Source organism: Leucoraja erinacea, chromosome 11 (genome assembly GCF_028641065.1).
Source record: "Leucoraja erinacea ecotype New England chromosome 11, Leri_hhj_1, whole genome shotgun sequence".
NCBI classification, from domain to species: domain Eukaryota; kingdom Metazoa; phylum Chordata; class Chondrichthyes; order Rajiformes; family Rajidae; genus Leucoraja; species Leucoraja erinaceus.
Window position 1 is genome coordinate 32,702,134 of NC_073387.1, and position 24,890 is coordinate 32,727,023.

Genomic DNA, 24,890 nt, shown 5'->3' on the forward strand with positions numbered 1-24,890 from the left:
TACTCGCCTGAAAACGTTGCAACAAAATGCATTTCAATTTACATGAACATTTCAAAGACATCATGCTTTAGTCACCTGAAAACGGGTGCAACCATTTTAAAACCCAAGAGAAACAAATTTGCAAATGCTTTATAACAATAACAAATGCATTTCATGTTCAATACACATTTCAAACACAATATAGATAGACAAATATACAAATGCATTTCATGTTCAATAAACATTTCAAACACAATATAGATAGACAAATTTGCAAATGCTTTTCATGTTCAATATACATTTCAAACACAATATAGATAGACAAATATACAAATGGTTTTTATTTTCAATACACATTTCAAACACAATATAGATATACATATTTGCAAATGCTTTTCATGTTCAATACACATTTCAAACACAATATAGAGAGACAAATTTACAAACTTTCCAACAAAATGCCAAGAAACTTCAGACCATGGTGAATGGTGAACACCATACATATCAATTGGCTGAAAAAGCATATGCAGGGGACTCACCTTGGAGTAGAGCTGCAGCTCATAGAGCCGTGACCCTTTCACTTTGTGGTCCGGCAGAAAGTGATTGAAGCAGGACACTTCCGGGTTTTATAGCCCCTCCTCCCCTGCTGCCAGCGGGGGCAGTAGAGAGAATGGAGAATGTTGTAAAAACATTAATATCTCGGTCATATTTCATCGACTAAAAAATCCTCAGCACACATGCGGCAGAGGGGGGCTCTGAGCGAGGTGGCCAAAAATGACGGCCGTAGGTGGCGGCGTTCTCTCGGAAATCACAGCACAGATCGGCAAAAGAACAGAGTTTTAGTAATATAGAAGGTGAACACATACATCAGGTTGCTGTTCATCGACTATTGCTTGGTGATCTACACGATAATTCCCTCCAAACTCATAAACTCATCAACAAGCTGTGAAAACTGGGCCTCTACCTCCTTTTGCAATTAGATCTATGTTCCTCATCAAAAGCCCTCAATCAATGTGGATTTGTCACAACATCTCCTCATTGACCTTCAGCACAGGAGCACCTCTGTGCTGCATTGTTTAGCCCCCCCCCCCCCCCCTTCCCCACACACACACACACACACACTTTATGCTTATACTTTGTGGCTAAACCACAGCACCAATGCCATTCTATATTTGCCGACATACCAATAGATTCTTTCAAGTTAAGAGAGATTTGGCATATTATCAAGTGATCTGACAATCTTCTGCAGATACACTATAAGAAGTGTCCAAATTGGTTGCATCATGGCGAGTATGGCAATTCCAGCAGGAAACAACACAGCCTTCCCCACCAATTAAAGCATCTGCATGAAGTACAGCCTTAAGAAAAAGGTGTCTGTCATCAAATATGCTCGCCATCGGTGTCATGCCCTCACTGTCTCTTGGGCAAGAGATTCAGAAGCCTGAAATCCCACACCACCGGGTTCAGGAATAGTTACTTAATACAACCATCAAGTTCTTGAACTGACCGGCACAGCCCTAATCTAACCTCAGCAATTAACACTCCAGGCAACCTCTTTACCGCCATGAACTTATTTTCTCATTGTGTTTTTGCACGAATGTATTTTTCTTGCACAGCATTTTTCTTTTCACGGTCTTGGAAAATTTATGTTTTTGTGTGTTGTCTGAGTCTGTGCCTGTGATGCTGCTGCAAGTAATAATTTTGTTGGACCTGTACTTCACTGAACTTGTGCATAGGACAATAAATACTTGACTTGAAAATGACTATCCTTAACATTACTATCCTATCCAACTCAAGAGGACAACTCATTAATGACCTGCACTGTTCAGATAATAATAATAATAATAAACTTTATTACGGACTCGAGGTCCAGACAAGGAGCAAATTTACATTTAAAATTAAAAAAAAAAAATGCATTGCATATTAAAAAAAATATCATAAAGTACATATAAAATCTTAGTGTATCACTTATAAAAGCATCATAAATTATATTAAAAAAAACAAAAAACAATACATGTTAAAAATCCAGGTTAAAAGAATGATCAATGTCCTACAACGAGACAACGATACCAGTGTCTCCACAGCTGGGATTCGTAGCGTGTAGTGCTAACCCTTATGTTTGACAAGGCCACAATAATTACATTTTTAGAGTCATTTATCCTGCAAATGAATTTATACATGTGATTTCTTAGGATAGCTTCTAAAGTACTGACTCCTGCAGCCACAAACATATTACTGGCACTACACCATCTAGGTTTCCTTAGCAGTGTTCTCATGGCATCGTTATATGCCACCTTTAGTCTCTGCAAACTTGTTTTTCCATAGTTCGACCACAGGTGCGCAGTGTAGAGTGGTGTGCAGTATGCTCTAAATAGCGACATCTTCACCACATCTGCACACGCTCAAAATTTACACAAGAGAATATTCGCCTGTACATACAGCATGCGTCGTTGCCTATAAATATCCTCATCATCTGTCATTTGTTCTGTAATAATATGCCCTAGATATTTTACCTTATTACAGACACTAAGATTATTGTCAGACAATTTAAAATCGGGAAATTTTAGACATTTATCCTCTTTGATCATAACAGCACTCTTACAAGCATTATATTTAATATCATGTTCCACACCATACACAGAACATATAGTAAGGAGCTGCTGGAGACCAACGCTAGATGGACTAAAGACCACAATATCATCTGCATACATAATATGGTTCACTAAAATATTACCAATCACACACCCAGTATTACAGGCTTTTAATTGTTTAGACAGATCATCAATATATAGATTAAAAAGAACTGGGGACAAAATTCCCCCTTGTCTAACACCATTGCTAACCCCAAATGGGGCTGAGACCCTATTGCCCCATTTTATTTGCATAGTCTGGTGGGCATACCAGTAGGCCAGAATTCTCACAATTTATTTAGGCACCCCTCTTTGACTCATTTTACCAAACAGCTTTCTGTGATTAACACGGTCAAAGGCTTTGGACGCATCAAGAAAGCACATAAGGATTGAAGAGTTTTTGCCTCTATATTTGTTTACAATCTCCTTTAGGGCATATATGCATGTCAGTGCCATGTTTAGCTTTAAAGCCAAACTGGTTATCCGTGGAGTTAACAAACTCATTTATTCTATCCAGCAGAACTCTTTCTAAAACTTTTGACAATATGCTGGCTAAAGCTATGGGCCTGTAATTATTTAGGCTGCCTACTTTACCAGCTTTGTCCTTAATGTCCAGCACTAACAGAACAGACAACATTGAGTCTGGTAACAAGCCATGAATCATAAAGCCAGTAAAACAAATAGCAAGGAGAGGAGCTATCCTCATACTCGCATACTTAAGATGTTCAGCAGAAATATGATCCAAGCCACTTGCTTTGTTGTTGGACAGCTTGTTCATGGCATGATACACCTCATGTGACATAATCGCCATCGAGTCATAACTCTCAATATTGTCCACCCGATACAAGTCACCTTGGACACAGTTGAATAAAGTACTATAATGTTGTCGCCATAACTCCGCGATATTAGCTGTTCCGGAGATTCCATCTACAGTGCATGGTAGAGATGTTTTGCAACTATTAAGAGCTCTCACTTCCTTCCAAAAATCTGTAGCATTGTTACTTAGCAGCTTCCTAGCCATGGAATCAGCCCTCATAGCGTGCTCATTTTTACAGATGAAGCGAACAGCATACTTATACCTTGCATTAGTGAGCTTCTTGTGCTCAAACACAGGCCCCTGTCTGGGTCTACCTGCCATAGCCCATGATTTGGTGGCTTCACGGGCTTCAGTATGATACTCAGCTACATACTTATTCCAGCCAGGCCTGATGTTATGTGTCTTATTTTTATGCTTGCAGTAGGGCTTACTGCCTACATATAAAGCGCTTACTATATCATTATACATGGAGCAGATATCTCTCCTATGCTTCCTATCTTTACAATTAACATGGAATACATATTATTGCATCTTTAGGTAAATGAAAATTGCTTAAGGATTTATCTGTATGGGCAAATAGGCTAGGATGTCTTTCTTTGTAAGCATGACCAGTCCAGTTTTTCTGTATTAGAGCTATTTCATTGCTGGATACCACAGGTATGTGTTTCAACTTCAGCAAGTGTGAACCCGTACAGAATCTAATACACCCCAACGAGCATGTGCATCAGCTGTACTAATACAGTGGTCCAGCCATGATGGTGTGCCAGGCCTCACTATAAGTATAACTATCTGTAGGTAAAAGCACTTTGCTTGAAATATTAAAATTATCTTGACAGAACTGAGCCAATGATTGGCAAATTCACCTATCTCTCCGCCACCCCAATGACATATTCTGTAGCTGCAATCTAATTAATTATTCATCCTCATTCTGATGGCATTCATAGGGTGTATATACATTCAGGATAACAAATTCCTTGTTGTTGTGAATTGTCATTCACACCTTGTAAAATAAATAATTTTGTGTCTGCATGCCATAAAATCTAGACTCAGGCAGGAGTTATTAAGTGACATGCAAGTATCTGCTAAGATCCACCAAAATGGAGACCAGGTTCTCCTCACAACTTTCAAAGACATTGCTATTGCTGAATTCTGTTATTTTTGTGGTCATAATCAAAACACAACCTGATCAGCCACATAAATGTTATGGCTGCAAATGCATATTCAAGGCTGGTATGATGACTGACTCAAAAGCCTTTTCAGATGGAATTCAGATGCATTATGGAAATACTCTCCACATGCTTGGATTAGAATCATTGCAACAGCACTTCAGAAGTGTGAACCAATCTAATAAAAGCAGTCTGCTTTATTGGTATATAATCCCTCTGCGCTAAATATTAAAAGCATCATCTTAAACATTCACTCTCTCCGCCACCAGGATTCTGTAGCTGCAATAATATCATATTACAAATACACTGCAATAACTCTTCATCAGCATGACCTGTTGCCAGCCAGATGGAAAGAGGCAGTGAGTGCAGTGGAAGTCACCCTCCAAGTTGCACACTAGTCTGCCTTATGGGAAGTGTAAAGAGTGCCTAACTCCAACAATTTAAAGAAGCAGTGCGCCACTGCTATCTTGACTAGTTCTTGATTGGTCAATAAATATATGTTGTTAATGAAGTTCATTGTGGAATGAATAATAAAAGAAAACTGCTTTCATGGGATATTTAAATCTGAAGCACATGAGCCTCAAGTAAAAATATATTAAAGTAAAATCTATTCAATACATTTAGTTCATTGAATTGTTTTTTAAATCTATTATGTAATTTAAGTGTTTCTGATCTGGGTCTGTTGAAACGGGTTACAAAAGTCAATTGTAATTTTGGTTTAAGATAACCTAAATAAATACAAAAAACAGAGTACAATTTGGACATTAGAATTTTGTGTGCCACTGTGCAGCAAGATAAATAATGTTGTTCACTACCATTTATGAAAATAAACAAAAAGGTAGTGACTCCACACTCCTTAGGGCTCTGGATTTGATTTATTTAATAATTAATCTTTTATGTTTGGTCAGACAATATTACTATGTGCACGGGAAATTATTCAGAAGTTGACGATTTAGCTATTTGGTAACTTATTTACATGTAGTAACATTTATTTAGATATAATAATAATAATGATTTGAAATGATATTACCTCTAGATTTCTTGGAAAGGAAATAATTAATGATCCTTTTATTCTATGCAGCATGTTACACCTCTAATAGGACGCTTTGTTCCATTTGCTGCAGTAGCTGCTGCCAACTGTATAAATATTCCTTTAATGAGGCAGAGGTAAGGTTTTCAAAATTGTCAAGCACACATTTAAAAAATAAACTAATGCTATGGGTCGCATGGTATAATGCATCATTACGGTCTTCAGTCTTGGTTTTGCTGCACTGGGAGATATTTATCGCGGATGTTGCATTCCAATAAAATCATTGTGTTCATTTCTCTGCCTTTTGAAGAACATAGCAGAATAATAGGAGCAGTCCTGTTGGCTTTTTCATAAAATGTCATGATTGGAGAAACATGAAAAAGCAGAATATGATTAGAAATAACAAAGATACCCTTGATACTGTAAATGAATCCAAATGCTACAAAAACTCTCAGACCAAGAGTCAAAGTCAATAAACCATCCCTCTGTTTAGAATGGATCTATTTACTAAGAGGAAACATGTGCACAGAGACATTTTGATTAAAGACAATTTTAAGTAACGTTTGCTCTTTTTAAATCTCCCATCGTGGATGGAGTGCTGAAAATGTTTATCCTATAATTTCCCTTTTCTGCTTTAAAAGAAACAAGCATGCTGTCTATTGTGTAGTTTTATTAATCTTACAACATGAACAAAATGTTTCTCAGAAGACTATGACAAATTACTAAAGGCACTATTCAGCACCCTCTAGTATTGGTCAATACCAAAACCTATCTTGGCCACATACTGAATATGGTGTATTTCTGAAACAAGGATATAAGTATAATAATGAGCAATATATATTTTTTAAGTTATGGAACTTTATAGAGGTTTATGGTGTTTACAGTAAAGAAGGATATAGGTAATATCTTGAGAGAACACAGCAAATCCATTCTTCTAAAAAATGTAATATTTGTATTTTAGGCTCATAAATATAAATAATAATCTGGTTGCTTGTGCTTTAAAACAAAATAAATATTGCTTTTGGAAGGAGTAAAGTGCTGTTATTAAAATTTAGAAAGGAACCCAAAGCATAATTCCATGGATTGTAATTCATTGTAGTATATTTACAGCCATGAGCAAATATTAAATCTAAACATTCTGGAAATAGCAATAATCTTTTTTATTCCAAAGGGAATTGAAACATGGAATACCAATAACAGATGAGAATGGCAACCGACTCGGAGAATCAACAAAAGCTGCTCAACAAGCTATCGTACAAGTAATAATCTCTCGGATTCTCATGGCTGCTCCTGGAATGGGTCAGTAGTACTACAAGTAAATAGTTTTAACGATTTCATTATATGTGTCACTCTGGTTAGCATATTTTTTGCTCTTTATTTCTGTTGATTATTTATGCATTGTGTTACGATCACAAGGACATGCATTTATATGAGACCCATCTTATCATAGTTTGGCAAGCTTGTGATTTCTACCCATCTTGATGGTTGGCTATTAAGTTTACAAATTACTCCAACTGGCAAGTGAAAACTGGAAAGCAAATGTTATCGACCATACCATCATGTTTCATAAGTTTCAACATGAAGGCTGGAGAATTCTGCAAAATTGCATTTTTACTTTTAGCATGCCCAGATATTAGTTGTAAATTCAGTTGTATATTTTATTTGCAGTCAATTTCATTGACCTAAAATCCAAAATATGATTATTCTGTTGTTCCAAAAATTGAATGTTTTTTGTTTCAATTGTGAATAACATAATTAAATGTTTTTTTTATTTATAGCCATTCCTCCATTTATCATGAATGCATTGGAAAGGAAAGCCTTTTTAAAGGTAAGGTTTTTGTGGTTGTCTCTTAAATTATTCATCATTCTACGATGTTCAGCAATATTCATTTTGCCGTTACTTTGAACGAAACGTCAAATCAAGTTATTTATTCAATACACCGAGGACTGTTCATTCAAAGGTTAATTGGGAGAGGCTATTTGCAGATAAAGGAGATCTGGCAAATGAGGGGCTTCTAAATGTGTGTTTGGAAGAGGTCGGCCTATTCAGAAAGAGTAAAGGACAAGGTTGGCAGGATTAGGAAGGCTTGCTTGATGAGGGGTATTGATGCTCTTGTCAGCAAAAAGGAGGCATATGTCAGCTATAGAGAGCTGAGATCAAGCAAATCCCTTGAGTATAAAGGATGGAGTACACACACTTTGAAGAGGGAAATTGACAGAGTAAAAAGAGGACGAGATAGCTTTGACAAATAAGGTAAAGGAGAATCCTAAGCGATTCTGCAAATACATTAAAAGCAAAAGGCTAACTAGGGAGGGAGTGCCCCCCCCCCCCCCCCCCCTAAAGAACAATGTGGTAATCTATGTGCGAGTATTAATTAAATACTCACGGAGAAGGACCTGGAAACTGGGAATTTGCGGAGGATCATCTTGATATCTTGAAACATATCCTCATTACAAAAGAGGACGTATTCGCAGACTTAAAGCTCATAAAGATGGATAATTTCTAGGGCATAAGCAAGGGGATCCCAGGATGTGGGAATCCAGGTAAGAGATTGCTGGGTGACGTACATGGATCCAGGTTAAGTTAACTATTTGGATAAAAAATTGGCTTAGTGGAAGGGATCGGAGGGTGGTAATGGGGGGTTGTTTTTCAGATTAGAAGCCTGTGACCACTGGTGCATCACTGAGTAGTGTTTGGTCCACTGTTGGTTGTTACTTATATTAACAATTTGAGTAAGAATGCAGTTGGCGTGGTTAGTAAGTTTACAGATGACAACAAAATTGATGGTACATTGGACAGTGAGGAAAGTTATCCAAGATTGAAACAGGACCTAGATCAATTAGGAAAGTGGGCAAATGAATTGCAGATGGAATTCAACTCTACGTTCAAAGAGTTGCATTTTGGCAAGTTAAATCAAAGCAAGACTTGTACACTAAATAGCAGGGTCTTGGAGAGTATTGTAGAACAGCAACCTAGGTGTGCAGGTACATACTGTAATTCCCTGAAAGATGCGGGATAAGCAAAAGGGTGTTGAATAAGGTATTTGCCTTCATCGCTCAGGGCAGGGCCGGCCTTAGGAGGTGCGCGGCCCAATTGGGAAAAATTTTCATAGAAATATAAATAAATAATTATAAATGAGTCAAGTGTCGTGAGTAACATGACAATTCGGGGGAGAGTTCCTTTCACAGTGTGTGGGGAGTCTAGCCAGGGGTAAAGTTGCGAGGAGGGAAGGAGCGTTGAGAAGGAGAGGGTCGGGTTCATGCCAGTAACACTCACTCACCACTGCCGCGGCACTCTGGGCGTAACCGCATTGTGGCCGGGGAGGGAAGCAGCTCGCGTGGCTACGAGTGGCCTCCATCACCGGCCAGCGGAACCGACTGCCATCTCAGCGCCTTCTGCCGGCCCGCTCACCTCTGGCAGTGCTCTCCGCCTGAACAGTGAGGGGACCAGCTCAAGAGCAAAGATCATAGAGCGGAGTGGGCCAGCGGGTGATGGATAACATAACAGCGGGCTGTGGAGCTTACTCCTGTGTCAGCGCGAACAAGGGATCAATTGAGGTTACTCGCACTGACATATGGAGAAAGCTCCACCGCCCGCTGTCCTGTTATCCATCGCCCGCTGACCCGCTCTTGAGCTGGATGATCCCCGGCCGACCCCCTCCTTCTCAACCCTCCTGCCCTCCACACAACTTTGCCCCTGGATAGCGCTGTCCTTTTTCAGCCGCTTCCCAATTTACAGCCGCTAGCAATGAGGGATAGACTTGGCTATACCTCAGTACAGCAACATCGTTCTTGATGTTGCTGTACTGAAGGATAACTAAGTCTACCTTTCTTGGCTAACAACCTAACCTTCGGCCTCCAAAATGCAGGTACATTTTCTAGCAATGTTACAAAATTTTGAGATTTAACAAATCAAGTCTGCAATTTTATCTAACTCTGAAATTGAAGATAGACAAAAGCTGAAGTAGCTCAGCAGGACAGGCAGCGCAGCGACTCTGGAGAGAAGACCCTTCTTCAGACTGAACTCTCGGCGGTGAGAGTACTTGTGATTGTCTGAAGAAAGATCTCGACCAGAACTGCAACACTCTCCCCAGAGCCCCTGCCCGTCCTGCTGAGCCACCACAGACAGGGAGTTGAAGGTGAACACAGGGGGGTCCACCTTCAACTTAGAGCCAAACAAAAAACACAGAGTGCTGGAGGAACTCAGCGGGCAAGGCAGCACCCGCGGAGGGAACATATCACTTGTCAGGACCCGCCACGGGCCAGGACTCTTCCCCCCCCCCCCCCAACAGAATGGAACCGCAGATGCAGCCATCACCGCAAAACGTCTAAGAAGGAACTGTAGATGCTGGAAAATCGAAGGTAGACAAAAATGCTGGAGAAACTCAGCGGGTGTGAAGCCCTGTCCCACTGTGCGAGTTCACCCAAGAGCTCTCCTGAGTTAAAAAAAAATCAAAACTCGTGGTAAACACATAGAATGAACGTAGCGGGTACGTCGGAGCTCGGGACGTTTCAATAGACAATAAACAATAGGTTCAGGAGCAGACCATTTGGCCCTTTGAGCCAGCACCGCCATTCAATGTGATCATGGCTGATCATCCACAATCAGTACCCCGTTCCTGCCATCTCTCCATATCTCCTGACTTAGCTATTTTTAAGAGCCCTATCTAGCTCTCTCTTGAAAGCATCCAGAGAACCTGTCTCCACTGCCCTCTGAGGTAAAGAATTCCACAGACTCACCACTCTGTGGGGAAAAAGTGTTTCCTCGTCTCCGTTCTAAATGGCTTACCCCTTATTCTTAAACTGTGGCCCCTGGTTCTGGACTCCCCCAACATCTGGAACATGTTTCCTGACTCTAGCCTGTCCAAGCCCTTAACAAATCTTATATGTTTCAATGAGATATCCTCTCATCCTAAACTCCAGAGTGTACAAGCCCAGCTGCTCCATTCTCTCAGCATATGACAGTCCCGCCATCCCGGGAATTAACCTTGTAAACCTACAGTAAAATGTTGAAAAATGTCCACATGTAAAATATACTCAGGATGTAAAAATTTGATACTTTTTAACACGTAGTCATACCATAGTAGCTCGTGTGTTTACCGTAGTAGGACCTGGTGTCCTATATTACTATTGTATGTTCATGATGGAAATAAGAATACTCTGTATATTCATTATCTTTGAATTGTAGTTTTAAATAATCCTCCCATAATTTCTGAGTTCCATTTCACAATATCTATCAGACATACAAAATGTTGCAAGGTAATATCTTGCCTAAACTCAGTTGTATCTTTCTATCTCAATAAATATCACAAAATATGCCATTGTTTCAGCCACATTATGACAAAATATAGAATGTAGGTTATTTGTTATGTCACCCCATCCCAGAAACAACAGTACTTAAAAAATAACATTTGTTTTACTACTTTACGAGCATGTACCATAGGTTGATCCATATCCAACAAAATGTTGTGATAATTGCATAAAAGGTATTATTGTCTAAGAAATTTGGTGTGGAATGGTAATCCATCTCAGTATTCATTTAGGCAGGTCCCAAGCTATAGATACTTTTCCCCCTACCCCCAATTCCCCTCGCCCGATCTTCATTGAACCTACCGTTTGACTAATCTTTTACTCAGCTGCTGTAACGTTTCCTTCCTATCAAAATCTCTGTGTAGCATCTCTGTCCCTATCTTCCAATTCCCACTTTGAAATAAAATACAACTTTCGACAAAATGTTTTTAGCAGGATCGCTGTATAAATGCAAATATATGGTATTTTATCCTAGCATCCCCCCTTACCACCACACAAGAAGCGTAACCTGAAGCGTTTACATTTGGAGAAGTTCGATACAGACATAGAAACATAGAAATTAGGTGCAGGAGTAGGCCATTCGGCCCTTCGAGCCTGCACCACCATTCAATATGATCATGGCTGATCATCCAACTCAGTATCCCGTACCTGCCTTCTCTCCATACCCTCTGATCCCCTTAGCCACAAGGGCCACATCTAACTCCCTCTTAAATATAGCCAATGAACTAGCCTCAACTACCCTCTGTGGCAGAGAGTTCCAGAAATTCACCACTCTCTGTGTGAAAAAAGTTCTTCTCATCTCGGTTTTAAAGGATTTCCCCCTTATCCTTAAACTGGGACCATGAATGAAAATTAATAGCTATGAATTGATTAACAGCGAATTGATTAACAGCGAGCTACGAGGTTAGATTTGAAACACCTTGTCAGAGGGCTAAGAAACAATCCTGAGTTGATGGCGTATTGTTTTAAGTGAGCATTTTGCAGCGACCTCACCTTATATTCTGGTAAAATATTCTTTCCACGGAATTCTCCTATTGCACTTTGAAATTATATTCATTTATAACCGTTTGTAACATCAGTAACCACCTTAATGTTCCTGCATTTAGTACAGTGTATGCTTGAAACGATTTATTGTAATGTACTGTATCCTTAAACAAAACGACATCAACCAGGTGTGAAAATTACACTGAATTGAATGATGATTGAAAATGCATGGGAATCGACTAATCGCGATCCTGCTGCGAAATGTTTAAGTCTAAAACTGTATTTTATTTCAAAGTGGGAATTTGAAGATAGGGACAAAGATGCTACACTAAGATTTTAAGCTTGTGGGTGACATCGCACAGTGGGACAGGGCTTGAGGCAGCATCTATGGAGGGAAGGAAATAGCCGGGCCTGAAGAAGGGTTTCGACCCGAAACGTTGTATATTTCCTTCGCTCCATAGATGCTGCCTCACCCGCTAAGTTTCTCCAGCATTTTTGCATACCGCAAAACGTCAATGATTCCGGGAATGCCAAGAGAGCTAGAGAGAGAGGTGGGGAACGGGAGAGAGAGAACGCACGGGAGAGAGAGGGAGAGAGAGAGCGAAAGACGGAGAGACACAACGTGGGTTGGTAGGTAAATTGAATGACTAACCTGCACACCACGAATCTCACCAAGAAGAAGTGCTCACTCATGATGGTGAGTTTTAAGAAATTCTCAATGTGTTATTAATGCATCAATCTACATTCCTCAGTAAAATGTAATTATGTTTTGAAGTGTTTATGACGCCGCTTGAATTGTATTCAAAGGAACGCAGTGTAATTAATACTTCTTCTAAAACACAATTACACATTTACTGAGGAATGTGGATCGATGCATTGATGACGCATTGGATAACTACTTGTTAACTACCGGCTGTTAACACATCCGGTTGTTAACACTACTGGCTGTTAACAGTAGTTAACACATCGTTTGTGTCTGATGGCCGCACAGTGCTTGTATTCCATGTACAAAACCATGTACGTTTTGTAAAAAAATCCATATGGCGAATGTTTTTTTACTAAATCTTTATTTAACAAAACAAATTTGTATTTCCACATGAAATATGGAAAATTAAAGTGGGGCCCAATTTGGAAAAATCGATCTAATCGGCCTAGGGCCGGCTCTGGCTCAGGGCATTAACTACAGGAATTTGGATGCCATGTTAGAGCTGTACAAGACATTGGCGAGGCCACATTTGGAGTATTTTGTGATATATGCTTTACCAGCATGATGGTGATGAACGTTTGTGCAGTGATGATATTGAAGGCGAAAAGGATCATGCTTTCTTTGGCTTGCATAAGAGTAGCATTTTATTTACTCAAAGATAAATTCCAGGTCACTGTATTCCATTTTCTTTTGTAAAAAATCATTTCCGCGATTCCGCAAATCATTTTAAATAGATTTTATTAGTCTGCCTCATTTGTGTTAATATTTTCATATGTACTACGAATGTAAAGGTACTGAAGGAAATAGGCACTCTACGTGAAGAAGGAAACGAGTTTCAGAGTGGTACGGGAAAACATTATTCAGAAAAAGATTGATTAAAATTTCAGAGACAATGTTTTCCCTTTGACTGCAGTGGTATATTTACAATGTTTTAATTGACCAGTACATTCAAGAATGATCTTATTGTTAATAATTTAATGTTTGTTCCTGTCCAATTCTATGTCTACCATGCAGAAGTTAGCAACCATGTTCGTGTTCTTTTATAGGTGATTAGTTTGGCAACTCTGATATTTACAAGATTGTTGTTCTTTCCATTTTTATAGCGATTCCCATGGATGAGTGCACCAATTCAAGTGGGGTTGGTGGGAATCTGGTGAGTGGAATTTTTTTTTTTAACTCCCTAGGTATATTTGGCTGTAGTAGTTGTAAAGATTAGCCTTTTCAATTTGTTTTAATGGAGATTTTCCATTTTACATGGATTCATTACCAACCTAAAAAATAAAATAAACTTTGAAATGTTTGGTGTTACATCAGTTTTGAAAATAACCTTTCAGTTTGCTCCACTGCCTTGTTTTGCTTCGATTTCTCAGCCTATTCCTCGTGGATTCTATGTCTGGGATCCTATTGTTTTTTGTGGCATTGTAGTTTCTTCAGTCCATTGTTTTAATTTGTATGTTTTATGTTATTTTTCATCTTTAATATATATTTTTTTTTTCATGTTTTAATAGTTTTTATGTCTCCAGATGTCAGAGACAAAAAAGTTATTAAAATCAATGCCAACTTATACATCTGACAAAGCTGTAGCCTTTAATTCCTCCAGCTGCATCCATCTCAGGCATTTTCCATCCATCTCAGGTAAATGGTGACATGGATCAATAGCCAGTAGTGATACCAGGCATGAGAAGGTGGGCGAGCGTGAGCCATTTTTTGTGTGTTTCCTTGGTATATGTTTTCATCCCTAATTGACATTGAGAAAGTTGTGGTCACCCATTTTTTTGAACTGGACAGTCCGATTGAATGGCTTTCTAGGCTATTTCAGAGGGCATTTAAGGGTAGAGCATATTGTACATCTCTAGAGTTATGAAAAGGCTAGTCTGGATATTTATGGTAAATGTCCTCCCTTGAAGGATGTAAATGAATCTAGTAAATTTGTGATCATCTTTCCTAAGGCTAGGTTTATATTATTCAACATCATTAATTGAATTTAAATCCCATACCATCCGTGGTGAGATTTGATTGCACCATTCTGAATTGTTAATCCAAAATTATATGTTACTAGTCTGCTAAATTAATCATTGCTCCAAAGCCATATTTTATTTCCTTTTCTGCGGTTTTCTCTGCATAAGAATGTTGCCTGGGTTTCAGCAACTAAGTTACAGAGAAAGGTTGAACAAGTTAGGGCTTTATTCTTTGGAGCGCAGAAGGTTAAGGGGGGACTTGATAGAGGTTTTTAAAATGATGAGAGGGATAGACAGAGTTGACGTGGAAAAGCTTTTCCCACTGAGAGTAGGGAAGATTCAAACAAGGGGACATGACATGAGAATTATGGGACTGAAGTTTAGGGGTAACATGAGGGGGAACATCTTTACTCAGAGAGTGGTAGCTGTGTGGAATGAGCTTCCAGTGAAGGTGGTGGAGGCAGGTTCGTTTTTATAATTTAAAAATAAATTGGATAGTTATATGGATGGGAAGGGAATGGAGGGTTATGGTCTGAGCGCAGGTATATGGGACTAGGGGAGATTATGTGTTCGGCACGGACTAGAAGGGTCGAGATGGCCTGTTTCCGTGCTGTAATTGTTATATGGTTATAAGGAAAACAAAACAAGCTTTCATGATTTTATAATAAACTAGACCAAGTGGGACCCGTTGGGCCCCTTTCCCCAACGCAATAATCCACCACTCACTCGTTCCCCCAACGCAACCCGTTTCCACCACTCACCCGTTCCCCCAACTTAACCCGTTCCCCCAACGCAATATTCCACTACTCACCCATAGCCCCCACGGGAAGCCTGGTCCCCCAACGTAACCGTTACCCCAACGTAAGATTCCACCATTCACTCGTTGGGTCCCTGTCACACTGGAGGCCTGGTCCCCCAACGCATCCCGTTCCCCCAATATAATATTCCGCCACTCACCCATAGCTCCCAACTGTGCAGGCCGGCTCTTTTTTTCACCCTCCCTCATTTTAAACTTTAAAAAAATTGCAATTGCACCAAGATTTAATGTGATGTAGGTGCCACCGACAAGGCCATCTTTTGTTATCCAAATCTAATCATTAAACTTTGCTACGCTGGGTTATGCTGGCAGATGTTTTCCCTGAAGGACATTTGCTGTGAAGCTCAGTGTTCTGGGATAGCAATATTGTAGCCGGTAGGGCATTGTGATGTCATTTTCGGTTGTCGGAATGTTCATGGCAGCTTGTGTAAATTAGATCCCATTGTGATTGGAGGACTGTGAGATGGCAGTGTGACATCATTACTGGAAGCAGCTGGAAGAGTCTCCCTCTCAAAGGCAGTTATTATTCTCAAAGTTGGCTTTTTTTAAACTTTAAATATCAATAACTTGTAAAATATAATATCAAATCTGAAGGAAACTTATTAGATCGACGACGGAAAAAAGCTGTAAGGTTCTGCAAAAATGTTAGCACTGCTGTGTACCGTTTTGGCGAAAATACAATCACACAGACAGACGCACACACACACACACACACACACAAAATATGAGACTTTTAACGATAGATAGATAGATAGATAGATAGATAGATAGATAGATAGATAGATAGATAGATAGATAGATAGATAGATAGATAGATAGATAGATAGATAGATAGATAGATAGAATATTATTGCGTAATGCAGTGTAAAAGAAGGGCAATCACTTTTGTTGGAAATAACCAATTCATTCCCATCAGCTTCTGTTTTCCAATATCCTTATTGTTTTTCTTACCTTCAATTTTTTAATAAAATTTCATTTTCCACGTTGTTGCAGAATCAAATTATATTGCCCCTTCAGTTAATGAGGTTCAAAAGACACTAATTTACTGCTTAAGGTTTTTCTTCACTACGCTTCTGGTTCCTTTACTTATCACCTTAAGTCAATCATGGATAGATTAATACAGTGTGGAAGCAGGCTCTTCGGCCCAACTCGCCCACACCGGCCAACAATATCCCAGCTACCCTAGTCCCACTTGCCTGCGCTTGGTCCAAAACCCTCCAAACCTGTCCTATCCATGTACCTGTCCAACTGTTTCTTAAACGATGGGATATTCCCAGCCTCAACTACCTCCTCTGGCAGCTTGTTCCATACACCCGCACCCTCTGTGTGAAAAAGTTACTCCCTCAGATTCCTATTAAATCTTTTCCCCTTCACCTTGAACCTGTCCTCTGGTCCTCGGTTCCCCAACTCTGGGTGAAAGACTGCATCTACCCAATCTATTCTCATGATTTTGTATACCTCTATAAGATCTCCCTTCATCCTCCTACGCTCCATGGAATGGACCATGGACCCAGCCTACTCAACTTCTCCCTATAGCTCACACCCTTTAGTCCTGGCAACATCCTCGTAAATCTTTTCTGAACCCTTTTAAGCTTGATTTGAACCCTTTCAACCATCTGTCACTGGAAACTATCTCTCCCTTCCTACCAAAATATTTAATGAATTTGAACATCTCTTTCAAATCTTTTTTCCTAACCTTCTCTGATGTAAAGAGAACACTAGTTTCTTCAATCTGTCCTATACATCAGAAATTCCTCACACTGGTGCAATTCTAATAAAGCACTTCTGCATCCTTCCTAAATTAATATCCAGAATTGAACACAATATTTCATCTAAAGCCTATTTATGAAGGCTTCAATGTCTTGCTTTTGTGTTATATATTTCTCTTACATTAAAATTAAGGATTCTATTTGCTCAAAAAATGTTCTCAATCTATGCTGCCAATTTCAAATATTAGTGTGTTTGTACTCCCTGGGGTTTACTCTGTCATTAAAATTGTACTATTTCAGTTTCACAACATTTTACTCATGAAACTGGATAGGTATGGCATCAGAGGGGTTGGATTGGATTGGGTGAGAAGCTATTTAAGAAACAGGCAATAATTTGTAGAAATAGATGAACATAAATCAACTTACATGAACATAACTTGTGGAGTACCTCAAGGGTTTGTGTTAGGTCCAAAGCTTTTCATAATGTACATTAACGACATATGTAAAGTATCAAATATACTGAAATTGATTATATTTGCCGATGATACTAATATTTTTTGTTCCGGTGACAATTTGAAGCAGCTTTTGGAAGTCATCACATCAGAAATGAATAAATTAAAACAGTGGTTTGATGTCAACAAATTGTCTCTAAATTTAAGCAAAATAAAGATTATGCTATTTGGAAAACATAAAATAAACCCTCAAGTACAATTGAAAATAGATAACAGAAAGAGTAGAGAAAGAGTATATGAAAATAAATTTCTTGGTGAGATCTTAGACCACAAAATCTGCTGGAAACCACATATAAACCACGTCAAAGCAAAACTGGCAAAGTCTATAGCAATTTTGGGAAAGTCAAGACACATTCTGGGCCACAAATCATTACATACTTTGTATAATACACTCATATTGCCATATCTGAGTTACTGTGTGGAGATATGGGGTAATACCTACAAAACTAACCTACAGCCGTTATGCACATTACAAAAAAGAGCAATAAGAATTATCAATAACGTTGGATATCTTGAACATACCAATTTATTATTCCTAAAGTCACATACACTGAAGTTCACTGATCTGGTTAAATTTAAGACTGCGCAAATCATGTACAAAGCAAGAAATAATTTACTTCCAAGAAATATACAAAAACTGTTTATGGAAAGACAGGGTGGGTATAATTTGAGAGGGGAACATAATTTAAAAAAACTCAATGTCAGAACAACTCTTAAAAGTATGTGCATAGCAATCTGTGGTGTGAATTTGTGGAATGGTCTGGAACAGGAGATAAAACTTAGCACAAGCATAATTCAGTTTAAAAAGATGTACAAAAACACTTGTTTAAAAGGATATTGGGATGAGGATAGGTGATTGTGATATTTGTTATACTGATTGTATTGGGAAGGGTGATTATAGAGTGATGGGTTGTAAATATGACTAAGATACTGTATAGTATATGCGGGTTTTTTCTTTTATTTTTCATTTTTTCTTTTTTGTAAGGCTTTGTAAATATTTGATTAGTGTTCAAATGTAAATAATTTGGTGTACATATAGTGGCTGGTATACATATGGTGTACATATAACTGCTAAATTTGTATAAGATAATTACAAGCAGTTGAATAAGGGGTGGGAATTAATAAGCTTGGGCTTCTTCCTGCTCCTTTTCGGACACATATGATTTCATTTATTTATAGATATTGTTTATGACACTTTATAAATATTTTTGTTTTGTCTTTTGTATGCTGTTTCACATTTGCTTTTTATTCTTTTCTAAATAAATAATAAAATAGAAAAATAAATTAATACATACTATTTAGATATTGATTCCTTTCATTTATACAAATATCAAAATACATATCGTCATTTACTGATATGTTCTGTACAAATCTTTTTGTTAAATCTATTGAGCGAGTTCTATTGAGTCCGAGTAACATGTTTTCAGAGAATATTAGTTCAGAAGCTGGTTTTTCCACCAATAAAGAATTGCCACACGCTGCCAATATGACCAAGGTTACATACAGTATTATGTAAAATGCACATTTGTGTCCCACACACAAAACAGTTCCGGATTTTGAAAGTCTGAAGAAGGGTTTCGACCCAAAACATTGCATATTTCCTTCGCTCCATAGATGCTGCCTCACCCACTGTGTTTCTCCAGCATTTTTGTCTACCTCCGAATTTTGAAGCTTGCTTAGCTATTTTCAAGAGGAATGGAATAGGAAAGGAGATGGTACGTGTGCAGTTAACATTTCCAGCAAGGGCAAGCATTGAGGTTTTCCTCCCAATATTCTAGTATCCCATTATGGAATTGAATATTAGATAAAACAAATTTTAATTGGCTATTTTTATTGTTTAATAATGACCTTTCTTTAGTCAAGGCACCTGGTTTCTTGACTAACTATGTTGTTGGGTATTATTAACGTAATTGAACCCAACATTTTCTTCCCCACAGATTGTTACAATTCCTTTTTTTCTTTCAATATCAATTCCACTGACTGATGTTCGAACAAGATCCTCCCTTAATAGCATCTTTATGCCATTCTTTCTGACCGTGCTACTCTGTATTCCACTTAATATGTGTCTTTGCAATGTCAAGTATTCTGCAATAGTACCCCGCACTACCTCCCTGGCTGCTTCCAGACTGGCTGCCAACGCCACCCTGGCCCACTCTGCCTCGCTGACCCTTCTAGGCTGGGCTGCCAACGCCACCTCCAGCTTGCACCGCCTCCCCGGCCACTTCCAGGCTGCACCCATCACCATCGACCCTTACCCACATTCCAGCCGTTCGCAGGCCACAAGCAATGCCTCCAACGATCCTCGCCTCTCCCCCGGCCATCAGTGGATTCCAGGCCCAGTTCCAAACCGAGAGTTTGAAGAAGGGTTTCGACCCGAAACATCACATATCAATGTTTTCCCAGAGATGCTGCTGAACTGCTGAGTTACTCCAACGCTTTCTGCTCTTTTGTGTATTAACCAGCATCTGCAGTTCTTTGTTTCTACTACTTATACAATGATAATCCCTTATTCGATGATAGTAGACAATCGGCAATAACGGACACCATTATGAGAGCCCCCCCCCCCCCCCCCCCCATGAACCATGATAACGAGGGTTTACTGTATGTATTATAAGGAATCTTTATAAAATCTTGCAGCAAAACTGTAGATCAGTGTCACTCATGCTATGAGTCATACGGTGGCTCTGCCCACTTGTTTAATAGAAAGCCCTTTTCCCTTTCTTCCCCAGTCTTGAGTATGTGAGTTAAGCCATTCTAACATGGTGTCAGAAGTGGGATACGAACCCACATCTCCATTTGGAGCTCATGTTGCAGCTCGTGACTGTTGCCCAGCTTATGGGAAAATATGTAATTTCTGTAAAAAAAAGGAACCACTTCTTCAAATACTGCCGCTTGCGTAGCAACAGAGTTCAAACAAGACAATCTGTCAATTCACTCGACCATGAGAACATGCTCTCGGAGCGCTCTCAAACAGTTCCCACGGACTTGCAGTCTGCTAAAGAGGATCTTGATTTGGATGTACACTCCCTGTCTGACTTGCCTCATAAACATCAAGATCCCAAGGTCGCTTTGCTCGTTAATGGCAAGAATTTATTTCTGAAAGTCAACACAGGTGCTCGGCGTAACGTTATGTGCCTGAATTGAAAAATATATGAAAAACAGAGACTATCAATCCTACAGCTGCCTCCCTTACATTTGCAGGAGGTCGAATTTCGCTGCTGTCTTGACTCGCGTTTGCGTTTCTATGTTGTTCGTGAAAATGTGCCATCCCTGCTGGGTGTTAAAGCTTGTCACGACCTGGGACTAGTCTCTTTCAGTGCTTCTGCCTGACCACATCATCTGACTACATCTTGTGACTTTACTAAACAAATCCTGACACTATTCAAAACTTTGTTTGACAACTAGCTGGGCAGGTTGCCTGTCAAGTACACAATCACGATTAACCCTGAGGTACAGGTGCACAACCTTTTATCCGACAGCCTTGGGACCAGACACTTTTCGTAATTCAGAATTTGTCGGTCTTCGGAATGGAAATTTTTTAGCATAGATTTTAATGGCTGGCTCAGTGGTAGAGTGCCCGGCTCATATCCGCAAGGTCGCGAGTTTGCGCCTTGATCCCGGCAGTTCCTCGGTCGCGAGTTTGAGTCTTCAGTGTAGTTTTTTTCTTGCAGAATAAATGTCTGTATGAAATGCAGTGTGTTGAATGAGTTCCTGAATTTGTAAATGTGACCGCAGCATTGAATCACCTCCCGCACTCATGTCACCCTAGCGGGGCTACATGCCCTAAGGCGGCCTAAGGCGACATTTTCACACTCTTATATCCGTGTGCAGCAGAGGCGCCAAACGTGAGCTTTGGTGTGCAGACGACATCCTGGAAAAAATGTCTGGTTTCTTCCAGGTAGGCGATATACCCTCCCGCGCAATATACCCTCCACTTCTCTTTTTAGTTCCCCTTTCTTCCAGGACCGACCCGAGGTTCTGCTGTCACCTCTGCGGGCCACCCTCGGTGAACGCTCACTCAACTTTGTCTTGGGATTCCTACTCTCCCGGTCAATGTACCCTCACCTTCTCTTTTATGAATGGGGATTTAGTTCCCCTTTCGTCGAGGACCGACCGGAGGTTCCGCTGTCACCTCTGCGGGCCGCCCTCGGTGAACGTCCTGTCTCCCTGTCCCTGGGATAGCAGGGGGCGATCAAACAGCACAATACCCCCCTCCCCCTCCCCACCCCCAACTCCAGAGGAATCCGCTCCCCGATGGGCCGCTACGGCGACAAGTGGCAGTTCGCCCACAGCCCGAGCTGCGCGACCTCAAGAACAAGACGCACCTTGCGCACCATCAGTTTCTGCCCCTCTGGAGTTGGAGCGGGGCTGGGCTGGAGTTGCTGATCTGGGATCTCCGTGCTTGCAGTGGGCCTGGGGGTCGGTGTCCCGATGAGGGGGCACAGCTCGGGCTGTGGGCGAACTGCCACTTGTCGCCGTAGCGGCCCATCGGGGAGCGGCTTCTGGTGGTCCCGATGTCTCCCGCTAGTTTGCAGTTTTCCTCTGGAGTTGGAACGGGGCTGGGCTGCTGCTGGCTGTGGGTCTCTGGGATCTCCGTGCTTGCAGTGGGCCTGGGGGTCGGTGTCCCGTTGATCCTGACGTCTCCGGTGACTGGCATTGCCGACGTGAAGACAGTGCAAAGCCCCCACGCCGGTGCAATGGGCGGGGAGCTGGAGAGGGGAGGGAAGGGGTCACACACATGGCCGGGAAGCAGAGGGGTGTAGGTGGGGTGAAACTGAAGGGGGCGACAATCTGCAGCTCCCTGCCCACTGAGTTAAAAGAGTTCCCACGCAAGACTCACGATACACTGTGTATCGTGAGTCTACCGTGGGAACTTTTTTTAACTCAGCGGGCAGACAGCAGCATATTGTCAATTATTAACCCTCCCGCGCAATATACCCTCACCTTCTCTTTTATGGATGGGGATTTAGTTCCCCTTTCTTCGAGGACCGACCGGAGGTTCCTCTGTCACCTCTGCGGGCCGCCCTCCGTGAACGTTTTCAAGGACCTTTTTTCAAGGACTGAAAAAATGTCGCTATTCGGAGGTTTTCGTTATTTGGATCTTCGGATAAAAGGTTGTGCACCTGTACTCCCAGTTGTCCGTCCAGCACACAGGATTCCCCATGCTATGCGGGACTGTGTTCATAGTGAACTCAACAGAATGGTGTCTCTAGGTGTAATTGCCCCCGTTGTTGACCCCTTGGATTGGGTCTCGACCCTGGATGTGGCAATAAAGAAAAATAAGGATGAAATACGGATTTGCATCAATCCCAAGGACTTAAACACAGCCATTAAACGACCACACTATCCCATGCGCACCGTGGATGAGATTGCAGCGCAGCTGACTGATGCAACTGTATTTACAGTACTAGATGCCAAGAGTTCATTCTGGCAGATTCTGCTGGAACGCAACTCCTCCAAGTTAACTGCCTTCATCACACCATTCGGGCGATACAGATTCCTTTGCATGCCTTTTGGCATAAGCTCTGCTAGTGAAGTATTTCAACGAGCTATGGAACAATTATTTGCAGGTTACCCATGCCCCATTGTAGTAGATGATATCCTCGTTGCTGGTCAAATTATCCAAGAACACAATGCTAATCTAACAAAGGGCCTGGACTGTGCCAATGCCATCAACCTCAAGTTAAACCCTCAAAAATGCAAATTCAGAGTAAGTGAGGTGAACTACGTGGGCCATGTGTTTACTAAAGACGTCCTAAAAACTGATCCGGCGAAAACCAGTGGCATCAACGAGCTACCCACAGACGTGCTTAGTCTGCAGACATTCCTTGGCATGGTTAACTACCTGAGTAAATTTATTCCGAACTTCAGTGAAATATCAGCCCCACTGCGCCAGCTTACCCACAAAGACACTGTTTGGGCCTGGCACGAACAACAGCAGAGGGCGTTCGACACTGTTAAGCAGCAAATGTCTTGTGCTCCTACTCTCACTTATTTTGACCCTAAATGACCGGTCACAGTGACTTGTGACACTTCACAACACGGACTAGGTGGAGCATGTCTTCAAGATGACGTCGCAGCAGGAAGCCTGTCGCCTCTGCCTCGCGCACCATGACTGACACAGAACAACGCAACGTCCAAATTGAAAAGCAGCTGCTGGCAGTTGTTTTTGCCTGCAAGAAATTTAACAACTTTATTTTCTGACATACGTTCACGATTGAAACTGACCACCATCCCCTGGTCAGCATCTTTAACAAGCTGATTTATGCCTCTGCAGGACGCCTTCAACGGATGTTGCTGCAACTTCAAAAGCATGACATAGTTCTGACCTACAAACATGGTAAGGATATGCTCCTGGCTGACACTCTCTCGGTTGCACCCCGAAAGACCTGCGAGGGTCCGCCTTCACCGGATGACGACTTTATAATAATGATTGTGTCTTTTATTCCCTCGTCCTGTGTGGAGGACCTGGTTGCCCACACTGCTGCTGACAGTACCTTACGGTCGCTCGCCTCCGTCATTAAGGCTGGCCAGGAGGCTGACAAGCACTACAATGTACCACTGCTAGTTCGGTCCTTCTTTGCCGTCCGTGATGAGTTAGTACTACAAGATGGTATTATCATAAAAGGCTGCAGTCCCTGCTTCGCTATGCAGCAAGTATTTTAATGCTAGCCATGCAGGGCATCCAGGCGCTGAAGCAACTGTCCTATGAGCAAAAAACATGTTTTACTGGCCTGGTATGGCTGAATACATTCTCGAGAATGTGGCATCCTGTGCAGTGTGTAACAGCTTGGCACCTTATCAACAAACGCAACCACTTCTCTCACACCTGGCTCCTGCCCTCCCGTGGTCTACAGTGGCAACTGACATGTTTGAGTGGCATGGCATGTAGTACCTGGTACTTGTCGACTCGTATTCCAGCTGGTTTGGCATCAATCCTCTTAGTAGCCCCACTTCTCATGGCGTAGTTCTAAAACTCGCTCGCCATTTTGCAGACCACGGAGCTCCTTGTATACTGCTACCTGATAATGGCAGTCAATTTACCAGCCAGCACTTCAAAGAGTTTGCTGCATGCTGGGGTTTTCGCCACATCACCAGCAGCCCTGAATATCCTCAGTCGAATGGACTGGCTGAACGAGCTGTCAAGAATGCAAAACAGCTAATGGAACGATCCCACAGAGCTAATTCCGATGTGTACCTGGACCTGCTCATCCTACGCAACATCTCCGTGACCCCATCTTGGGTTCACCTGCTCAACGTTTAATGTCATGG

The 24,890-nt window shown here is 41.0% G+C and overlaps 1 protein-coding gene across 2 annotated transcripts in view; it reads left to right on the forward strand.

Moving 5' to 3' along the window:
- sfxn1 (sideroflexin 1) overlaps positions 1 to 24,890 on the forward strand; it is a 72,979-nt gene that overhangs the window by 40,639 nt on the left and 7,450 nt on the right. For both annotated transcript variants that reach the window (XM_055642986.1, XM_055642987.1), the window contains exons 6-9: positions 5,674 to 5,759; positions 6,794 to 6,921; positions 7,401 to 7,450; positions 13,726 to 13,775. In XM_055642986.1, coding sequence (XP_055498961.1) covers positions 5,674 to 5,759; positions 6,794 to 6,921; positions 7,401 to 7,450; positions 13,726 to 13,775 — 314 coding nt within the window. The remainder of the gene's footprint in view (positions 1 to 5,673; positions 5,760 to 6,793; positions 6,922 to 7,400; positions 7,451 to 13,725; positions 13,776 to 24,890) is intronic.